Source organism: Peromyscus eremicus, chromosome 3 (genome assembly GCF_949786415.1).
Source record: "Peromyscus eremicus chromosome 3, PerEre_H2_v1, whole genome shotgun sequence".
NCBI lineage: Eukaryota > Metazoa > Chordata > Mammalia > Rodentia > Cricetidae > Peromyscus > Peromyscus eremicus.
In genome coordinates this window covers 135,188,692-135,205,643 of record NC_081418.1, presented here as the reverse complement: position 1 = coordinate 135,205,643, position 16,952 = coordinate 135,188,692, and the positions used below count along the sequence as shown (strand labels likewise).

The window sequence follows — 16,952 nt, the reverse complement described above, 5'->3', positions numbered from 1 at the left end:
CTCCTCCTCCTCCTCCTCCTCCTCCTCCTCCTCCTCCTCCTCCTCGGAACTCCCATTTCTCCCGGGGCAGGGTGGTAAAGGAAGGTTAGAGGCCCTTCCTCCACGGGATGATGGATTCCTTCAAGTGTTAGCTGCCTGTCTTGGCCTCCCTTGTTGGGAGCTCGCTAGTTGAGCTTTGTCATCACATCTGTGTTTTCTCCCCGATAGAGAGATTGGGCAGAAGGGTCCACAGGAGCTGAGTCGAGACACAGCCGGGGCCAAGGGCTTTGCAGCTTTCCTCACTGAGCTAGCAGAGCGAGTCCCAGCTGTCCTCATGTCCAGCATGTGCATTCTGCTAGATCATCTGGATGGAGAGGTAGGTAGTCCAGGGAATCACAGATTTGTCTAGGGGTTCTAAGCCCATTATTGAAATCAATCTCTCTCTCTCCACTTTAACGTGGTTCTGGGTAACAACCCAGGGACTTATACATGCTAATAAGCACATGGGCTAAAAGTTGAAAAATTTGTTTCCTTTAAAAAATTTTTTTATGATTTTATGTGTAGGAGTGTTTTGCCTGCATGTAAGTTTGTACAGGGGAAAAGGGCAGAGACTGACACTCACGGTTGTCCCTTGAGTTCTGCAAATGTTCCGTGGTGCCTGCGTGCTCCCACACAAACACACACACACACATCAAACATATATACACAACAGAATAAGAAAGAAAGGGGGCTTGCCATGTAGCCTAGGCTAGCTCCCAAGTTCCAGAATGTTAGGTGTGTTACCATGCCTAGCCAAGGTTCATGTTCATTTTCTATCTCTCTCCCCTCCTCTCCCCTGCAGTGTCTTGCACAGCCTAGGCTCGTCTCAGTCCTGCTGTTTAGCCAAAGCGGGCCTTGAATTCATACCTCTACTTTCCAAGTGCTGGAATTACAAACTTGTGTGCCCACACCTGGCTTCAAGGTTGTTTCTTGAGAAAGAAAGTAGCTTTCAGTTAGTCAGTGGAAGTGTACCCTGGAGCCTGAGACCCAGAAGGCTGAGAAAGGAGGATCCTAGCCTAGGCTAGAAAGGAAGACTGTCCCCAAAATAGATTTTCACACAAAGAGACAGGTTGTCTAGATTTATCACTGTGGAGCCCTTTATGAATCTTGTTTTATATCACTTGAGTTGTACGGTTTTGTGCAGTGGTAGAGGAGATGACCATTGCACACCTGTCTAGTGAGAGTGACCCAGCGTTGGTTCCCAGTCCCACCCAGTCCCTGGGATGGAGCCTCTTGCCCCCATCCGGCTAGCATCGCTCTCTACAAACAAGGAGCTTTCTCAGCCAGCCTGGCTGTCCCTCTCAGTTCCTGACTTACCTGGCCCCTTCCCAGACTAGCATGGGGTTCCTGGGGAAACGTCAAAGACAGTCTATTCATTGATCTAACTTTCCTTAACTTCTTGTGTGAGACTCTATTCTCTGACTCTTGGCCTAGGTGGAGGGAGTCCCCTGCCCTGTTCTCTACCAGATTACATAACAGACTTCTTGGCACCGAGGCTGATCTGTTCTTCTGTGTCTGTAAGGAGTAGGAAGGAAAGAGAATGCTTATTCATAAGGCTCAAAGGTCTTATTGTAACGAGTCTTTCTTTGGACCATCAGCTCCCAAATAATGACTCGGAGACTTATTATGAAAGCTTGGCCTTAGCTTAGGCTTGTTTCCAATTAGCCCTTAAAACTTAAATTAACCCATATTTTTTAGTATATGCTCTGCCACATGACTCGTTACCTCTCCTTCATACCACCCATCCTGCTTCCTCCGTGTCTTGCTGGCAATTTTTTTCACATGCCTAGATTCCTTCTCCAGTTCCTCTCTCTGCCCGGAAGTCCTGCTTTTCCTTTCCTGCCTAGCTATTGGCTCTTCAGCTCTTTATTAAACCAATCAGAAGGTCACAGTATGATCAAATATCCTACAACATTTTATGACTTCATATAAAGGATAATAAGAAATGTTTCTCAAATGTGCATTGATGGATAGATCTGATTTTGTTTTTTATTTATATTATTTGCCGGATATAGCACACATCTCTAATCCCAGCACCCAGGAGGCAGAGGCAGGTGGATCACTGTGAATTTGAGGCCAGTCTGCTCCTTATACTCCTAGGCCAGACAGTGCTTCATAGTGAGACCCTGTCTCAGAAGAAAAACAGTTATATACTCACTCACACGTGTGTGTGTGTGTGTGTGTGTGTGTGTGTGTGTGTGTGTGTGTGTGTAATAGGTACAAATGTGTGTGTGGAAGTTGGTTCTCTCCCTTCATTGGTCTTGGGGATTGAACTCAGGTCCTCAGGCTTAGTGATATCTGAGATTACCCTTAGACTGTAAGTGTGATGTATTTGAAACATAGATGTATTCTACATTTAGATTTCATTTTCATCCCTAAGATACTATGTGTATATAGATATACAAAATCCACAATACTGTGTCCCAAGCATTTCAGACTAGGAATCACCAGCCTTTGATTTGGGCTCTTATTTTCTTGACAATCTCTGAGCATACAAATCCTCTTGGGACTCATCATCTTCCTGTGACCCTGGAGACAAATACCTAGGCAGTTGGCCAGGAAAGTCACAGCCTATTAGTACAAGCAATCATAACCTTGACAAAGGGCAGAGGAGTTGAGGGAAAGAAATGTGCGTATAGAAGGAGAGGTTTGTTCCAACTTTATGTCCCTCTCTTAGAATTACATGATGCGCAATGCTGTGCTAGCAGCCATGACCGAGATGATACTACAGGTTCTAAAAGGTGACCAACTAGAAGAAACGGCCCGAGAAACCAGAGACCAGTTCTTGGACATCTTGCAAGCTCATGGCCATGATGTTAACTCCTTTGTTCGAAGCCGTGTTTTGCAGCTCTTTACCCGAATTGTTCAACAGAAGGTAAACAACCCTCTCTCTGCTAAAACTTAATATTTCTCTGTATACTTGCCAAAGTAGAGAGAGAATCTAGCTGAGCATGTGGCATGCCTGTGACACCAGAATTTGGGAAGTAGGAGAGTCAGTAATTTAAGTCATCCTCAGCCACATAGAAAGTTTGAAGATGGCTGGGCAATAGGAGACCTTGTTCAATTAAAAAAGAAAAGAAGAAATGTTTCCCTTTATTTTTATTGTATGTGTATGGGTATGTTGCTAGTTTGCGTCTATGTACCGCATGTGTACAGTACCTGTGGAGGCCAGAAGGCCTCTTCTTCCCTGGGATTGGAGTTACAGACAATTGTGAGCTACCATGTGGGTGATGGGAATTGAACCCAGGTCCTCTGATAGAGCAGCCAGTACTCAAAACGTCTGAGCCATCTCTCTAACCCTCCAAAAAAAATGGTTTTGGTTTGTTTGTTTTGTTTTTTAAATAGACAAAGAATCTGGTAACTGCCCCAAGGAAGAGTCTAGACTTGAGATTCTTACTAACAGTGATAAAAGTCTGCCGGGGGGGGGGGGGGGGGGGGGGGGGGGCAGGAGAGATGGTTCAGTGATTAAGAGCACTGGCTGCTCTTTCAGAGGTTCAATTCCCAGCAACCAAATGGTGGCTCACAACCACCTGTAATAGGATCTGGTGCCCTCTTTTGGCATGCAGGTGTATATGCAGAGCACTCATACATAAAATATAAATAAATAAATAAATTTTTAAAAAATAAAATAAAAGTCTTACCTTTCCAAGGACAAGGTACCTGCTCCAGTTAAGGACTACAGTGTGGTGCTGCTCACATATTTTATAATCCCACAGAAAAGCCTCTTTAGAGTGAGTGAGTGGCTTAATTTAAACTCACAGCTGTGTCCAACCCTTGGACATTGAAACTTGACATTGTCATCTACCAATTTCATACCCACAAACAATGCAAAATGAAAAATTAAGTACAAAGAAAAATCACAACAAAATACCCTACTTTAAGTAAGGTTAGAATTTTGTGTGGAGCCACTGGAGGTGGCCCGTAGGCCGCAGTTGGGTGGTGCTAGTTTGAGCTGGTTCTCCTTCTGCTCATCCAGGTGCTCCCCCTGACCCGTTTCCAGGCAGTGGTGGCCTTAGCCGTGGGACGCCTAGCGGACAAGTCGGTGCTGGTGTGTAAAAATGCCATCCAGCTGCTGGCCAGCTTCCTAGCCAATAACCCCTTCTCCTGCAAGGTGAGTAAACATGGTGCGTGCAAAAGAGGAGTGACGTGGAAACAAAGATGGAAGGGTGTCACCTAGTGACATCATATGCATCCTACCTTGACAGCTCAGTGATACTGACCTTGCTGGACCACTGCAGAAGGAGATCCAGAAATTACAAGAAATGAAAGCCCAGAGGCGAACTGCAGCTGCTTGTGAGTAGCCACTGCCCCGGGAGTCTGTCTTGCTTTCTCCCTGAGGTCACAAACCCTGAGAGAGACTAAACAGACTCCCATTCAGCTGCAGCCCTAGACCCGGAGGAGGAATGGGAAGCCATGTTGCCAGAATTGAAGTCTACCCTGCAGCAGCTTCTAAAGCTTCCCCAGGAAGCGGCAGATCAACAAATCACTGAGACAGAGACTGTGGAGGAGGTGAAAGGACGCATCCGACAGCTGCTGGCCAGAGCTAGTTACAAGTACGTGAAGGAAAGACTAGGGTGTTCTCTGCAGGTCTGTGTAGACAATTCTTCGTTGGGCTGCCCGCTCACACACACACACACACACACACACAAAGACAGACTTATTAATTATGAATGCTCAGCCGATAGCTTAGGCTTGTTTCTAACTAGCTCTTATAACTTAAATTAGCCCATTTCTGTTAATTTACTTTCTGCCTCATGGCTTTAGTACCTCATCTCCGTATTGCCCATCCTGCTTGCTCTGCATCTGGCTGGCAACTCCCCATCTTCTTCCTAGCACCCCTCTTCCCCGAAAATCCTGCCTAGCTATTGGCCGTTCATCTTTTTATTAAACCAGAGTGACACATCTTCACAGTGTACAAAAAGATTATTTCACAACAAGTCTGTGTGGATTTAAAGTTAACCTTTGAGAGACTTATGATGAGTCCTTAAAAATGCTTAGTACTAAGCCAGGCGGTGGTGGCTCATGCCTTTAATCCCAGCACTTGGGAGACAGAGGCAGATGAATCTCTGTAAGTTTGAAGCCAGCCTGGTCTACAGAGTGAGTTCCAGGACAGCTAGGACTATAACAGAGAAACCCTGTCTCAGGGGTGGGGGTGGCGTGGGGGGGAGGTTTATTTAAGTATGCTGCTGCTGGAGGTGATAGGTATTTTTCCTCTAGTAATGTCTGACCAAATGCATACTCCACAACTGCCTTTCTACTCTTAAATGTTTTAAAAACTACTCAGGAGCCCAGTCTCTGGCACAGGCCTGTAATCCAAACTACTTGGGAAGCTAAGTCAGGAAAGATTACCGAGGCCTGCCTGAGTATCTTAATGAGATTCTATCTCAGAGTTTAAAGAAGCTGGGATGTGGCAGTGGTGGAACACTAGCATGCACGAGGCTCTTGGTTCAATCCCCAGGGCCCGATAAGCAAAACAAAACAAAAAGCCTCTCCCGGTCCTGGAGGTCTAGCCTAGTGGTAAAGCATTTACCTGGTCTGTTCAAGGCCCTGCATTTGGTTCCTAGCACTTCACAGACAACTGAGTGAACCTGGTGTGATGGTGTGTGCCTGTAACCCCAGCTAAGTGAACCTGGTGTGATGGTGTGTGCCTGTAACCCCAGCTAAGTGAACCTGGTGTGATGGTGCGTGCCTGTCACCCCAACTAAGTGAACCTGGTGTGATGGTGTGTGCCTGTAACCCCAGCTAAGTGAACCTGGTGTGATGGTGCGTGCCTGTCACCCCAACTAAGTGAACCTGGTGTGATGGTGTGTGCCTGTCACCCCAACTAAGTGAGCCTGGTGTGATGGTGTGTGCCTGTCACCCCAGCTAAGTGAGCCTGGTGTGATGGTGTGTGCCTGTAACCCCAGCTAAGTGAGCCTGGTGTGATGGTGTGTGCCTGTAACCCCAGCTAAGTGAACCTGGTGTGATGGTGCGTGCCTGTAACCCCAGCTAAGTGAGCCTGGTGTGATGGCGTGTGCCTGTCACCCCAGCTAAGTGAGCCTGGTGTAATGGTGTGTGCCTGTAACCCCAGCTAAGTGAACCTGGTGTGATGGTGTGTGCCTGTCACCCCAACTAAGTGAGCCTAGTATGATGGTGTGTGCCTGTAACCCCAGCTAAGTGAGCCTGGTGTGATGGTGCGTGCCTGTCACCCCAGCACTCGAGAGGCAGAAGCAGCAGGTTTCTGCAGGTTCAGAGCTAGCAAGCTCTAAACAGCAAGGCTTCCTCTCAGCCAGGGCTTTGTAGTGGAACTTTCTCTCCAAAGGTGAAAAGGGGTGGAGATGTGGCTGACGTGGTGGAGAGCTCACCTCAGCTACGAAACCCTGCCTTCAGCCCCCGCACCACGGACCAGTTGTGGTGCCACCTGCTGCCCTTTTGTTTTTCTTGACAGACGTGAAGCCCAGGAGCTTGTGTGTGTGTGTGTGTGTGTGTGTGTGTGTGTGTGTTTGTAAGAGTGGGCATAGCGGTACAGCATATGTATAGATAAGAGGACCACTTTTGGGAATCAATTCTCTCTTTCCACCATGTAGGTTCTAGGAATTGAACTCTAAGGCATTAAACTCTGTGATAGGTACCCTTTTCTGCTGAGCTATGTGGCTAACCCTGGGTTTGTGATTTTAAAAGCTTAGAAAAGACCCAAGTTCCTTGAAGACCACAGTAAAGGCTTGGTGTTTGGGACCCGATGCCCAAGTAGGTACTGCTCAACTTTTTAAGCATGAGACATCCCTTTTCTTTTTGTTTTTTTGAGACAGATTTCTCTGTGTAGCTTTGGAGCCTTTTCTGGAACTCACTCTGTAGACCAGGCTGGCCTCGAACTCACAGAGATTCGTCTGTCTCTGCCTCCCAAGTGCTGGGATTAAAGGCGTGCCCCACCACCGCTCAGCCATATCCCTTTTCTTTTTTTTTTTTTTTTTGGTTTTTCGAGACAGGGTTTCTCTGTGTAGCTTTGCGCCTTTCCTGGGACTCACTTGGTAGCCCAGGTTGGCCTCGAACTCACAGAGATCCACCTGCCTCTGCCTCCCGAGTGCTGGGATTAAAGGCATGCGCCACCACCGCCCGGCTCCCTTTTCTTTAGGGAGCTGCATGTGGGGGCTGAATGGAATCATGAGGTAGGATCCCTTACAAGGACTTCAGTGACACTCTTCTGGGTGCTGAATTGGTGACAGGCTGGTGTTCTTTCAGGCAGGCTATTATTCTGACTCGAGAAGCCACCAGCCACTTCCAGGAGTCTGAACCCTTCAGTCACACAGAGCTAGAGGAGAACAGCTTCCTGAATCTCCTGGGAATTATCTTCAAAGGTAATCCTTTCAGTCAGCAAGCACAGCCTTAGGCTGAAGGAGGCTCGGGAGGGGGTTGACACTGCCACTCTGGAAGGGGAACAGCCCAGTGACAGGGCACCTGTGTAAACTAGAGAGGTCTGCAGGAATCTATTAAGAAATGAACCAAAGTGTTTTAGAACAGGTTCTAATTCATCCCTTCACATTGTTGAAAGAGATAGCCAGGGATGTTGGTAGCCCCTGGACTCCCCACATATATCTGAGCAAAACTGTCCTGTACGTCTCTAATTCCTAGGCCCTGCAGCTTCCACACAGGGATCTCCTGGGGACCCAGTCCCAGGGCTGATGGACAGTAAAGAGTCTCCCAGTGTGTCCGAGCCTGAGGGATCGCAGAGGAATGACGAGCTGGTGAAGCAGGAGATGCTGGTGCAGTATCTGCAGGATGCCTACAGCTTCTCCCAGAAGGTGACAGAGGCCATTGGCATCATCAGCAAGATGATGTATGAAAACACAACCACAGGTAAGCCTGACTCCTCTTGAGAAAGAGCTGGTCTTGGGCTGGAAATCAGCCCTGCCCGCTCGAATTTAGTGATGCCCACGCCTTTATTATTCTTGGTTTTGGGGTTTTTGTTTTAGTTTTTGTTTTAGGGAGCTGAGGACTGAACCCAGGGCCTTGAGCTTGCTAGGCAAGCGCTCTACCACTGAGCTAAATCCCCAACCCCGTGTTGTATTTTTAAGATCTTAGTATTTTATCTCCATGTGTGTGTACCACATGCATGTTTGATGCCTGCAGAGACCAAAGAGGATTCAGATCCTCTGGAACTGGAGTTAGGATTTGTTGCGAGCCACCATATAGGTACTGGTAAATTGAACCCAGGTCCTCTGGAAGAGCAGCAGCAAGTGCTCTTAACCACTGAGCTATCATCCAGCGCCTGATGGCCTGCACCATTAAAGTCAGGGAGTGTTTACCACTGTTAACATTTTACAGTTTACCTAGTTTAGCCGTGTCGTGAGAAGGCATTGTAGCAGTCATTCTTGGGGACAATGACAGTGACCTCCACAATCATGTTACTGTGCTAACAGGAGTTCTGTGGGTAGTGTGATATTGGTCAAGTAGATGGGTGACATTTTATTTGTTCTCAGTGGTGCAGGAGGTGATTGAATTCTTTGTGATGGTATTCCAATTTGGGGTGCCCCAGGCCCTGTTTGGGGTTCGCCGCATGCTGCCTCTCATCTGGTCTAAGGAGCCCGGTGTCCGGGAAGCCGTCCTTAATGCCTACCGCCAACTCTACCTCAGCCCACAAGGGGACTCAGCCAGGTTCGTGGGCTTCCTTGTCTTCACAAACTTCCTGAGGTCAAGGTCACCTTCGAGGGGTTTCCTAGTGTCCTGAAGGATGTTCTCCTAGGGAGGTCTCAACTCACGGATGGTCCATACCAGCCAGGCTCAGTGGATCTCTGCTGAGGCCTACTCCAAGCACTTATCTAACCTACCGGCCTGTTTGCTGAATCCAGCTTCCCAGTCGTAGTGACCACTGATCTCTGCTGTTCCCACAGAGCCAAGGCCCAGGCCTTGATCCAGAACCTGTCCTTGTTGTTAGTGGATGCCTCGGTCGGGACCATTCAGTGTCTTGAGGAAATTGTGAGTCTTCTGCTCTGTTCTCTTCTAATTCAGCAGTTACAATTAGTTACAATCTGTTTCCTGTAAGCAGAGATCTATTCAGCCCCAGGAAGAGACTTACTTTCTTGTTTATTTGCTACATAGTTGTCTCATGTGTAGTCCAGGCTGGCCTCAGACTCACCGTCCTGCCTCAGCTTCTCAGTGTCCAGATTCAGGCATGTGCTGCGATGCTCAACTCACCAATAGTTGGCTTACAGTGAAAAACACAAAACACAGAAGATGTAGAGTCGGGGCACACGTGACACTAACAGCAGTGATAACACCTGCTGCTTCCTGTGTGCTGGGCGCTGTTCTTAGCACCCGGCCACTCCGGAGTCAGGTCGAATGGGGCTCTGAGGGAGACTCCAGGAGAGGCTCGGCAGCTTGCCTGGCTGCAGCCTTTACACTGTGCAAGCTCCAGGAAACATCTTCAGCCTCTGTGCTGTAACCGAGAGCACAGAGCTGCTTACAGTAGAGGTCAGGGACTTGGCCATCAAGGTGGTTGGTACTTGTCAGCATGGGTCGTGGAAGTTCAGTCAGATTGGGAGAGAGAAAGAGAGGGAAGCGGAGGGAGTTTCTGACAAAAAGCAAAGGAAGTCCATTGTCGCAGCCAGAGAATGAAGAAGTTTGTGTTCTGACTCAAAATCGTTATCTGCAGAAGATAAACAAGTTGGGAACATGGGCTGATAACTTCCAGTCGGAGGGACCAGCTGCTGGCCTGGCCTCCTGATTGCTACTTTTGTTCCTTCCTGGGGAAAGAGAGGGAGGGACTGGTGGTGGCAACCACCTTGATGTTTCCCAGGCTGCCTGCTGCTCAGGACTTGTACAGTAGGCAGAGACGAGCTGGAAGCAGATGCTTTGGGGGTGCCGTGCCTGTCACACACGAGGCACCTGGAGAGCTCTGGACAGGGTCGAGGTGCTGCAGGTGAACAGCAATGACAGGACAGTCCGGAGAAACCGCCAGGGACTGGGCGACAAAGGGAAGGCACATGTAAAGAAGAGGGAGTTGGCATTGCTGTCCTAGACAGTTTGACCTTGTTCTCACAGTCAGAAAAGTGACTAGAAATATCCAGAGTGCCCCACACAGAACTCAGAAGTTGGTGTCACTTTAGGAAGTGTAGCCTGGAAGAAAGACATGATAGAGAATGGAGCGAGAAGTACCCCCCAACTCCTGGTGGACATTCGCGTCCCTTCTCTTCTGTTCCCAGTGTTGGCTCTATCCAGGTCTCAGGGTTGTCTTCAGATTAGTAGACCAACGGGGAACTGGTCTTTTGAAGCTGAATTACTTTTCTTTTCTCCTCAGCTCTGTGAGTTTGTGCAGAAGGATGAGATAAAACCAGCAGTGACCCAACTGCTGTGGGAGCGAGCCACGGAAAAGGTCCCCTGCTCTCCTCTGGAGCGCTGTTCCTCTGTCATGCTTCTTGGCATGATGGCACGGTGAGGCTCAGCCCCAGGAAGCAAGTAGAGTGGGAAGTCGTAGTCAACCCGGTTGAGCTTTCTCGGGGTCGGCTGCCTGGGTGAAGAGAGCACCTGCCGGCCTGTGCAGTAGACATCGTCACTGGCATCCGGGGACCTGGCCTGAGTCAGGCGTCAGGCTCTAGGAACCCCACGCGGGTCCCGGGACCTTCCTGCACTGCCGTCGTCTCCCATGGGATCCTGCCCAGGGCTGCCTTTAACTCCGTTTTTCTTTCCCTAGAGGAAAACCAGAAATTGTGGGAAGCAATTTAGACACGCTGGTGAGGGTGGGGCTGGATGAGAAGTTCCCCCAGGACTACAGGCTGGCCCAGCAGGTGTGCCTTGCCATTGCCAACATCTCAGACAGGAGGAAGGTAGGTGATGTGGGGTGGTGGCTGTGGCTCAGCTGAGGAGATTGGAGAGAGAGCCTCTTGTCTGCATTCCCCACCCTGGCATTTTGTTTTCTTCACAGCCTTCCCTGGGTGAACGTCAACCTCCCTTCCGGCTGCCTCAGGAACACAGGTTGTTTGAACGACTTCGAGAGATGGTCACAAAGGGTAAGCTATCCAGAAGGGCCTGCAATCAGTGTGGCTGGGTCCTTTCGCTGCAGTGATCAACTTCTCCGCTCTCCAGGCTTTACACATCCAGATCCCCTCTGGATCCCATTCAAAGAAGTAGCAGTGACCCTGACCTACCAGCTGGCAGAGGGCCCTGAAGTGATCTGTGCCCAGATGTTACAAGGCTGTGCAAAGCAAGCCTTGGAGAAGCTTGAGAAGCACACCCCTGAGGAGGACCCCAGTGAGTGGGCAGAGGTGTGATTGCTCAGGGGCGGGGTGGGCAGCCAGTGTCTGGTGCTTTCCCTAAAGGGTGAGGAGCTGCAGCCCACACTCGTCTTTGTTCAGGCTGATGTTGGGCCGGTCACTGCCACGTGTCCCACCTCACTCCTGTTCCCAGTTTGAGCAGCACACGAGTAAGGGGTGGACCTGGGAGTTTGGTGGGACTTGACTAGGCCTCTGCTCTTTCCCTTCCCTCTACATCAGAGGAGACTGTCCCCAGGCTCCCCACATACCTGCTGATGAACCTGCTGTCACTGGCTGGGGATGTGGCCCTGCAGCAGCTGGTACATTTAGAACAAGCAGTGAGTGGAGAGCTGGGCCGGCGGCGAGTTCTTCGGGAAGAGCAGGAACACAGGACCAAGGAGCCCAAGGAGAAGGTGAATGAGTGGCGAGGTGATGGGCTCCTGCCCCAGCGTTTCCTAGCCAGCGTTTCATAGCCTCACCTCAGGACAGTGCTTTCTAGGGAAATCTCTGCTTCTGTATTACAAATGAAGAACCTGCCTCTCTGTTGATGCTCCCCTGGGGAAGGTTAGCATCACCCAAGACGGCACGGTCTATCCATGCTCATCCAGTAGGGGGCGTTCGGTTCACACAGACTGACCTGTATACCCTAGTCTAGGTAGAGGCCCCATCTAAGATAACAGACAGATACTGTATGTTTGAACACACATGTAACACCCCCTTCTTAATCAGTGTGTTACTAGCCTGTCACCTGGTGAGACCCTGTGTCCTCTCTGCTAAAGGCATATTTGTCTTGTAGACAAATAAGACAGTCTTGCAGCAGTGGGGTCAGGTCAGACACAATCCAGTTATTTACCATTTACAGTCAATTATGTTTTCAGACGAAGAGGTGTAGAGACCTGCCTTGGCAACTTAAAAACCTACGAGGGGACCTTCTTCACTTCTGAATTCTTTCTCTCTATGGACATATTTGGTACTTCTATGGATGGTTTTATGAACTTTATCTTTAGATCTCTTCATGCAAGTGAAGTGTTATGCTAGAATCAAAAATGATCTCTTGTGAGTAGAGGGATGGCTCAGAGTTAAGAGCACTTGCTGTGCTTGGAGGGCCTGAGTTCAGATCTCAGAACATACATAGGCCACTCAGCCATCTCTAACTCCAGCTCCCGGGGAATCTTCATACCCTCCTCTGGGCTCCGTGTGCAATGCACACATGTGGTACACTTACATACACACAGGGTAAAACACTCAGACAAACAAAACAATTGTTTAAAGTTTGTCTCAAAGGAGGGGGAAGTGACACCCGCCTTTATCCCAGCTTAGGAGACTGAGGCAGGCAGATGCCCGTGAGCTCCTGGTCAGCTTGGTCTGCATAGAGAGTTTGAGGACAGCCAGGGCCACATAAGAGCCTGTCTCAAGAGAGAAGTGATGGCCGAGACCCCCGCTTCCCTCCCTTCAGAATACAAGCTCTGAGACAACTATGGAGGAAGAGCTGGGGCTGGTCGGAGCCACTGCTGACGACACGGAGGCAGAGCTGATCCGCAGCATCTGTGAGAAGGAACTGCTGGACGGTAAGAAGGATTGCTATGTGCCCTTCTCCCCAGCCCATACAGCCTGTCCAAACCTGAGCTGTTCCTCCAACAGGCAATCAGGTCCTAGCTGCCTTTGTCCCACTGATGCTGAAGGTCTGCAGCAACCCTGGCCTCTATGGCGACCCAGACCTCTGTGCGGCTGCTTCGCTGGCCCTCGGCAAGTTCTGCATGATCAGGTAGGCCCAGCTGCTTTCAACTCCAGGAAGACGAAATGACGCAGCTTTCCTGCTTCCCTGATGATTCTCTCTTTGCCCTCAGTGCCACTTTCTGTGACTCCCAGCTTCGTCTTCTCTTCACCATGCTTGAAAAGTCTTCACTCCCCACTGTCCGGTCTAATCTCATGGTTGCCACTGGGGATCTGGCTATCCGCTTCCCCAACCTGGTGGATCCCTGGACTCCTCACCTGTATGCCCGGTAAGAGATCGCTCGCTCGCACACCGGTAAGAGTTCTCCTCTGGACTCCATTAGTGCAGTGAGGCACAGCTCTTCCCCTGGCCTCTGGCAGTGTCTTCACTATCTGCCAGCTAGTCAGCCTGTGCAAGCGGGCCCTGAATGGACACTGGAAGTTGAAGCAGCCTTCTAAAATCTTGTCTACAAGCCTTGCATTGTCCTTGACTCCAGCCTTCCATTCAAAATAGCCTTGGAGCTGCTTCTAGAATGGCGTACTGTAGAACAATAGATCCTTGCATCGGGCCTTCGTGTCGGTCTTAAGGTATAAACAAGAGCTCTGGATCTCGGTGACTAGAGCTTTTATTCCTAGCCTCCGAGACCCATCTCAACAAGTGCGGAGGACGGCAGGCCTGGTGATGACGCACCTGATCCTGAAGGACATGGTGAAGGTGAAGGGCCAAGTCAGCGAGATGGCTGTGCTGCTCATCGACCCTGTGCCTCAGATTGCTGCCCTGGCCAGGAACTTCTTCAATGAGCTCTCCCACAAGGTGAGACAGGCAGCTTGAAGCTTTCTGCAGAGGAAGTATATAGGTCAGCTCCCCGCCCCCACCTCATCGTCTGGTCTCTCTCTCCTACAGGGCAATGCAATTTATAATCTCCTCCCTGACATCATCAGTCGCCTGTCAGACCCAGAGGGTGGGGTGGAGGAGGAGCCCTTCCACACCATCATGAAGTATGGCTTTCTAGATCTACAGGGATGTAGCGTGGTATGGAGTATGTGTGTGTAGCACACAGACTTAGTTAGGAACCAGACACTTTTAATCAGCTCTGGTTGATTGGTTGGCTGGTTGATATCATGTGCTGAGAATGAGGAAGAGTGAACTCAGGGCCTTGCATATGCTGGGCAAGCATTCTTGCCTCCGTCTTCAGCCCCAGGTACATTTTAGCTGACAGCCTTCCAAAACAACTTGACCTCTACCATCTGCCTGTTTCCCCTACGGGATGATAGTGCTTGCTCCAGAGTTCCTGAGGCTCTTAATAGGGTAGGTCCGGTCCCCAGTGTGGTACGCACACATTAGCCATCACTAAATAGCAGCTGTTCTTATCTGCGTTCTCAATACACGGAAGGGGACTAGAGGAACGGTGGCAGGCCATGGCCAAGAACATTCTTCTAAAGCAAGGACAGAAAAGGTGGGGTGGGGTGGGTGGGGTGGAGGTGGATTCAGTATAGTAGTTGAGAATAGAGCTTCCCTGGCCAGTCAGTGACACACTCCCCTCCTCACAGGCAGCTCCTCTCCTACATCACCAAGGACAAACAGACTGAGAGCCTGGTGGAGAAGCTGTGTCAGCGCTTCCGCACAGCCCGGTATGCGCTGTTTGGGGAGGTCTTTCTTTCCTCTGAAGAGTGATGCCCTGGGACCGAGGGAGACTGAAGGGGAATATGTACATGCGTCATAAAATCCCCCTTTGTGCAGAACTGAGCGGCAATACCGCGATCTGGCCTACTGTGTGTCCCAGCTGCCCCTCACGGAGCGCGGCCTCCACAAGATGCTGGACCACTTTGACTGCTTTGGAGACAAGCTGTTAGACGCATCTGTCTTCGGTTCTTTTTTGTTGGTTGTGGGCAAACTGCGTCGTGGGGCCAAGCCTGAGGGCAAGGTGAGTGGTGCAGGGTGCTGGCCCTCTTGGGTCCCTGTGCAGTAAACACAACCTCTCTCCCGGAGTGCTGTGGGACTCTTAACTTCCTGCCTTGCTAGCCGAACCACAACCATTTAACCAGAGTGACTTGAGACCAGATCTTTCTATGTCCAATTCCCAGTCCCCTTTTAAAGGCCATTTTCTTTTTTAGATGTATTTCTTTTTATTTCATGTGCATTGGTGTTTTGCCTGTGTATATGTCTGGGTGAGGGTGTCAGGTCCCTGGAACTTGAGTTACGGACAGTTGTGAGCTGCCATGTGGGTGCTGGGAATTGAACCCAGGTCTTCTGCAGGAGCAGCAAGTGCCATCTCTCCAGCCCCTGGTAAGAGCCAATCTCTACTTGAGACATGGTCCTTCTGTGTAGCACTAGCTGGCTTAGAATCTGCTATGTAGACCAGGTTGGCCTCGAACTCACAGAGATTCCCCAGGCTCTGCCTCCCTTGTGTGGGTAGTAAATGTACCCTACATGCTTGGCACTAGATTTCTTTTTTAGAGTAGTTTCATGTTTAAAGCAAAACTAAGTGAGTAGAGTCCCCGATTGCTCCTGTCCCAATACACTCATGTCCTCTACCCCATCAGCTCTTGTCCTTGGGTACTGTGGTCTTACAGTCTACATCGACTGGAGGAATGAATGAATGTGATTAACTGAATGATTGACAGATCAGTACTCAAGTCCACAGTTTTCACTGAATACATACTTGTCACTCCATTGCCGTATTGGACATTTTCACTACCCTAAGACCACCTCACCCCTGTGGTGGGGTCACTCACCATATATACTGATTTCAGATTGGCCTCGTCCACTTAGAATAAACATTTAAAATCTATTTCATTTATTTATTTATTTATTTATTTATTTGGGTTTTTTTTCGAGACAGGGTTTCTCTGTGTAGTTTTGGAGCCTGTCCTGGAACTCACTTGGTAGCCCAGGCTGGCCTCAAACTCAGAGATCCGCCTGCCTCTGCCTCCCGAGTGCTGGGATTAAAGGCGTGCGCCGCCGCCGCCGCCGCCGCCGCCGCCACCACCACCACCACCACCACCTGGCATCTTTCTGTTTCTTTCATAGCTGTTTTTAAACTGAGAGATAATGTTTCCAGCCCTGTTTTTAACCTTTTTCCTCTAGGCTGTCATAGATGAATTTGAGCAGAAGCTTCGGGCCTGTCACACCAGAGGCATGGATGGAGCAGAGGAGCTTGAAACTGGCCAAGGAGGCAGCCAGAGAGCCCTGTCTTCCAAGAAACCCTCTGCTGGTACGAGACAAGCCCTCATGGGGCTCTCCACAAACGGTCGCCATCTTTTATCTTTTTCCTTTGGGGTTTGTTTTGTTTTTGAAATCATGTCTCCCCGCCATTTCCAGTCTCCAGGCAGCAGCCTCTGACCTCTGTAGATTCAGACACTGATTTTGTCACACCTAAGCCCCGACGTACCAACCCTCGTCGTCCAAACACTCAGCAATCCAAGTCCAAGAAGAAAGCCAAAGTTGTCTTTTCCAGCGATGAGGCCAGTGAGGACGGTATGAGCCCCCCCCCCCCCCCCCACAGCTGCTTGCCTTGGGGTCTCAGCAGGGCTTGCCTGGTGTAGATTCAGTCTTCCTGGTAACATCTTCCCCGCCGTGCAGTTTGGCGGACTTCCGCAGTGTGCTCGCAACTCTGTTTATTTTTAAGAACCGTTTTGCACCATCTTTGTGACTCTGCTTTTGTTCCTATAATTCTTTGAACAGAGCTTTCGGCGGAGATGACAGAAGAAGAGACACCCAAGAGAACCACCCCCATCCGCAGAGCGTCTGCACGGAGACACAGGTCCTAGGAGTTGTCTTCCCCTCGCCGCATCCCTGCCATGCAGGGTATCTATCTCACTGATGGTTTTGCATTCAGTTCCTCCATGTAAAAATGTGTGTTGCCTCCTTGTTTTTAACCTGTCAATGGTCTGTGCATTCAAGGCCTTTCTCTTAGAGCCCATCTGCGTTCACTTTCCAAGACACACTTACCAATCACTGTTTTCTAGTGAATAAATGTTTTTATATACTTTTAA

The 16,952-nt window shown here is 49.7% G+C and overlaps 1 protein-coding gene across 3 annotated transcripts in view; it reads left to right on the top strand.

Annotated features, from left to right (window-relative positions):
- Ncapd2 (non-SMC condensin I complex subunit D2) overlaps positions 1-16,952 on the top strand; it is a 27,655-nt gene extending 10,703 nt beyond the window's left edge. For all 3 annotated transcript variants that reach the window (XM_059258622.1, XM_059258623.1, XM_059258624.1), the window contains 24 exons: positions 208-355; positions 2,696-2,893; positions 3,995-4,129; positions 4,224-4,311; positions 4,397-4,571; positions 7,237-7,352; positions 7,627-7,851; positions 8,475-8,649; positions 8,886-8,970; positions 10,292-10,425; positions 10,685-10,817; positions 10,916-11,000; positions 11,077-11,241; positions 11,484-11,656; positions 12,700-12,811; positions 12,885-13,008; positions 13,091-13,246; positions 13,593-13,770; positions 13,861-13,955; positions 14,508-14,588; positions 14,698-14,881; positions 16,045-16,171; positions 16,279-16,434; positions 16,642-16,952. In XM_059258622.1, the coding sequence (XP_059114605.1) occupies positions 208-355; positions 2,696-2,893; positions 3,995-4,129; positions 4,224-4,311; positions 4,397-4,571; positions 7,237-7,352; positions 7,627-7,851; positions 8,475-8,649; positions 8,886-8,970; positions 10,292-10,425; positions 10,685-10,817; positions 10,916-11,000; positions 11,077-11,241; positions 11,484-11,656; positions 12,700-12,811; positions 12,885-13,008; positions 13,091-13,246; positions 13,593-13,770; positions 13,861-13,955; positions 14,508-14,588; positions 14,698-14,881; positions 16,045-16,171; positions 16,279-16,434; positions 16,642-16,727 (3,334 nt within the window). In that variant the 3' untranslated portion in view covers positions 16,728-16,952. The remainder of the gene's footprint in view (positions 1-207; positions 356-2,695; positions 2,894-3,994; positions 4,130-4,223; positions 4,312-4,396; positions 4,572-7,236; positions 7,353-7,626; positions 7,852-8,474; positions 8,650-8,885; positions 8,971-10,291; positions 10,426-10,684; positions 10,818-10,915; positions 11,001-11,076; positions 11,242-11,483; positions 11,657-12,699; positions 12,812-12,884; positions 13,009-13,090; positions 13,247-13,592; positions 13,771-13,860; positions 13,956-14,507; positions 14,589-14,697; positions 14,882-16,044; positions 16,172-16,278; positions 16,435-16,641) is intronic.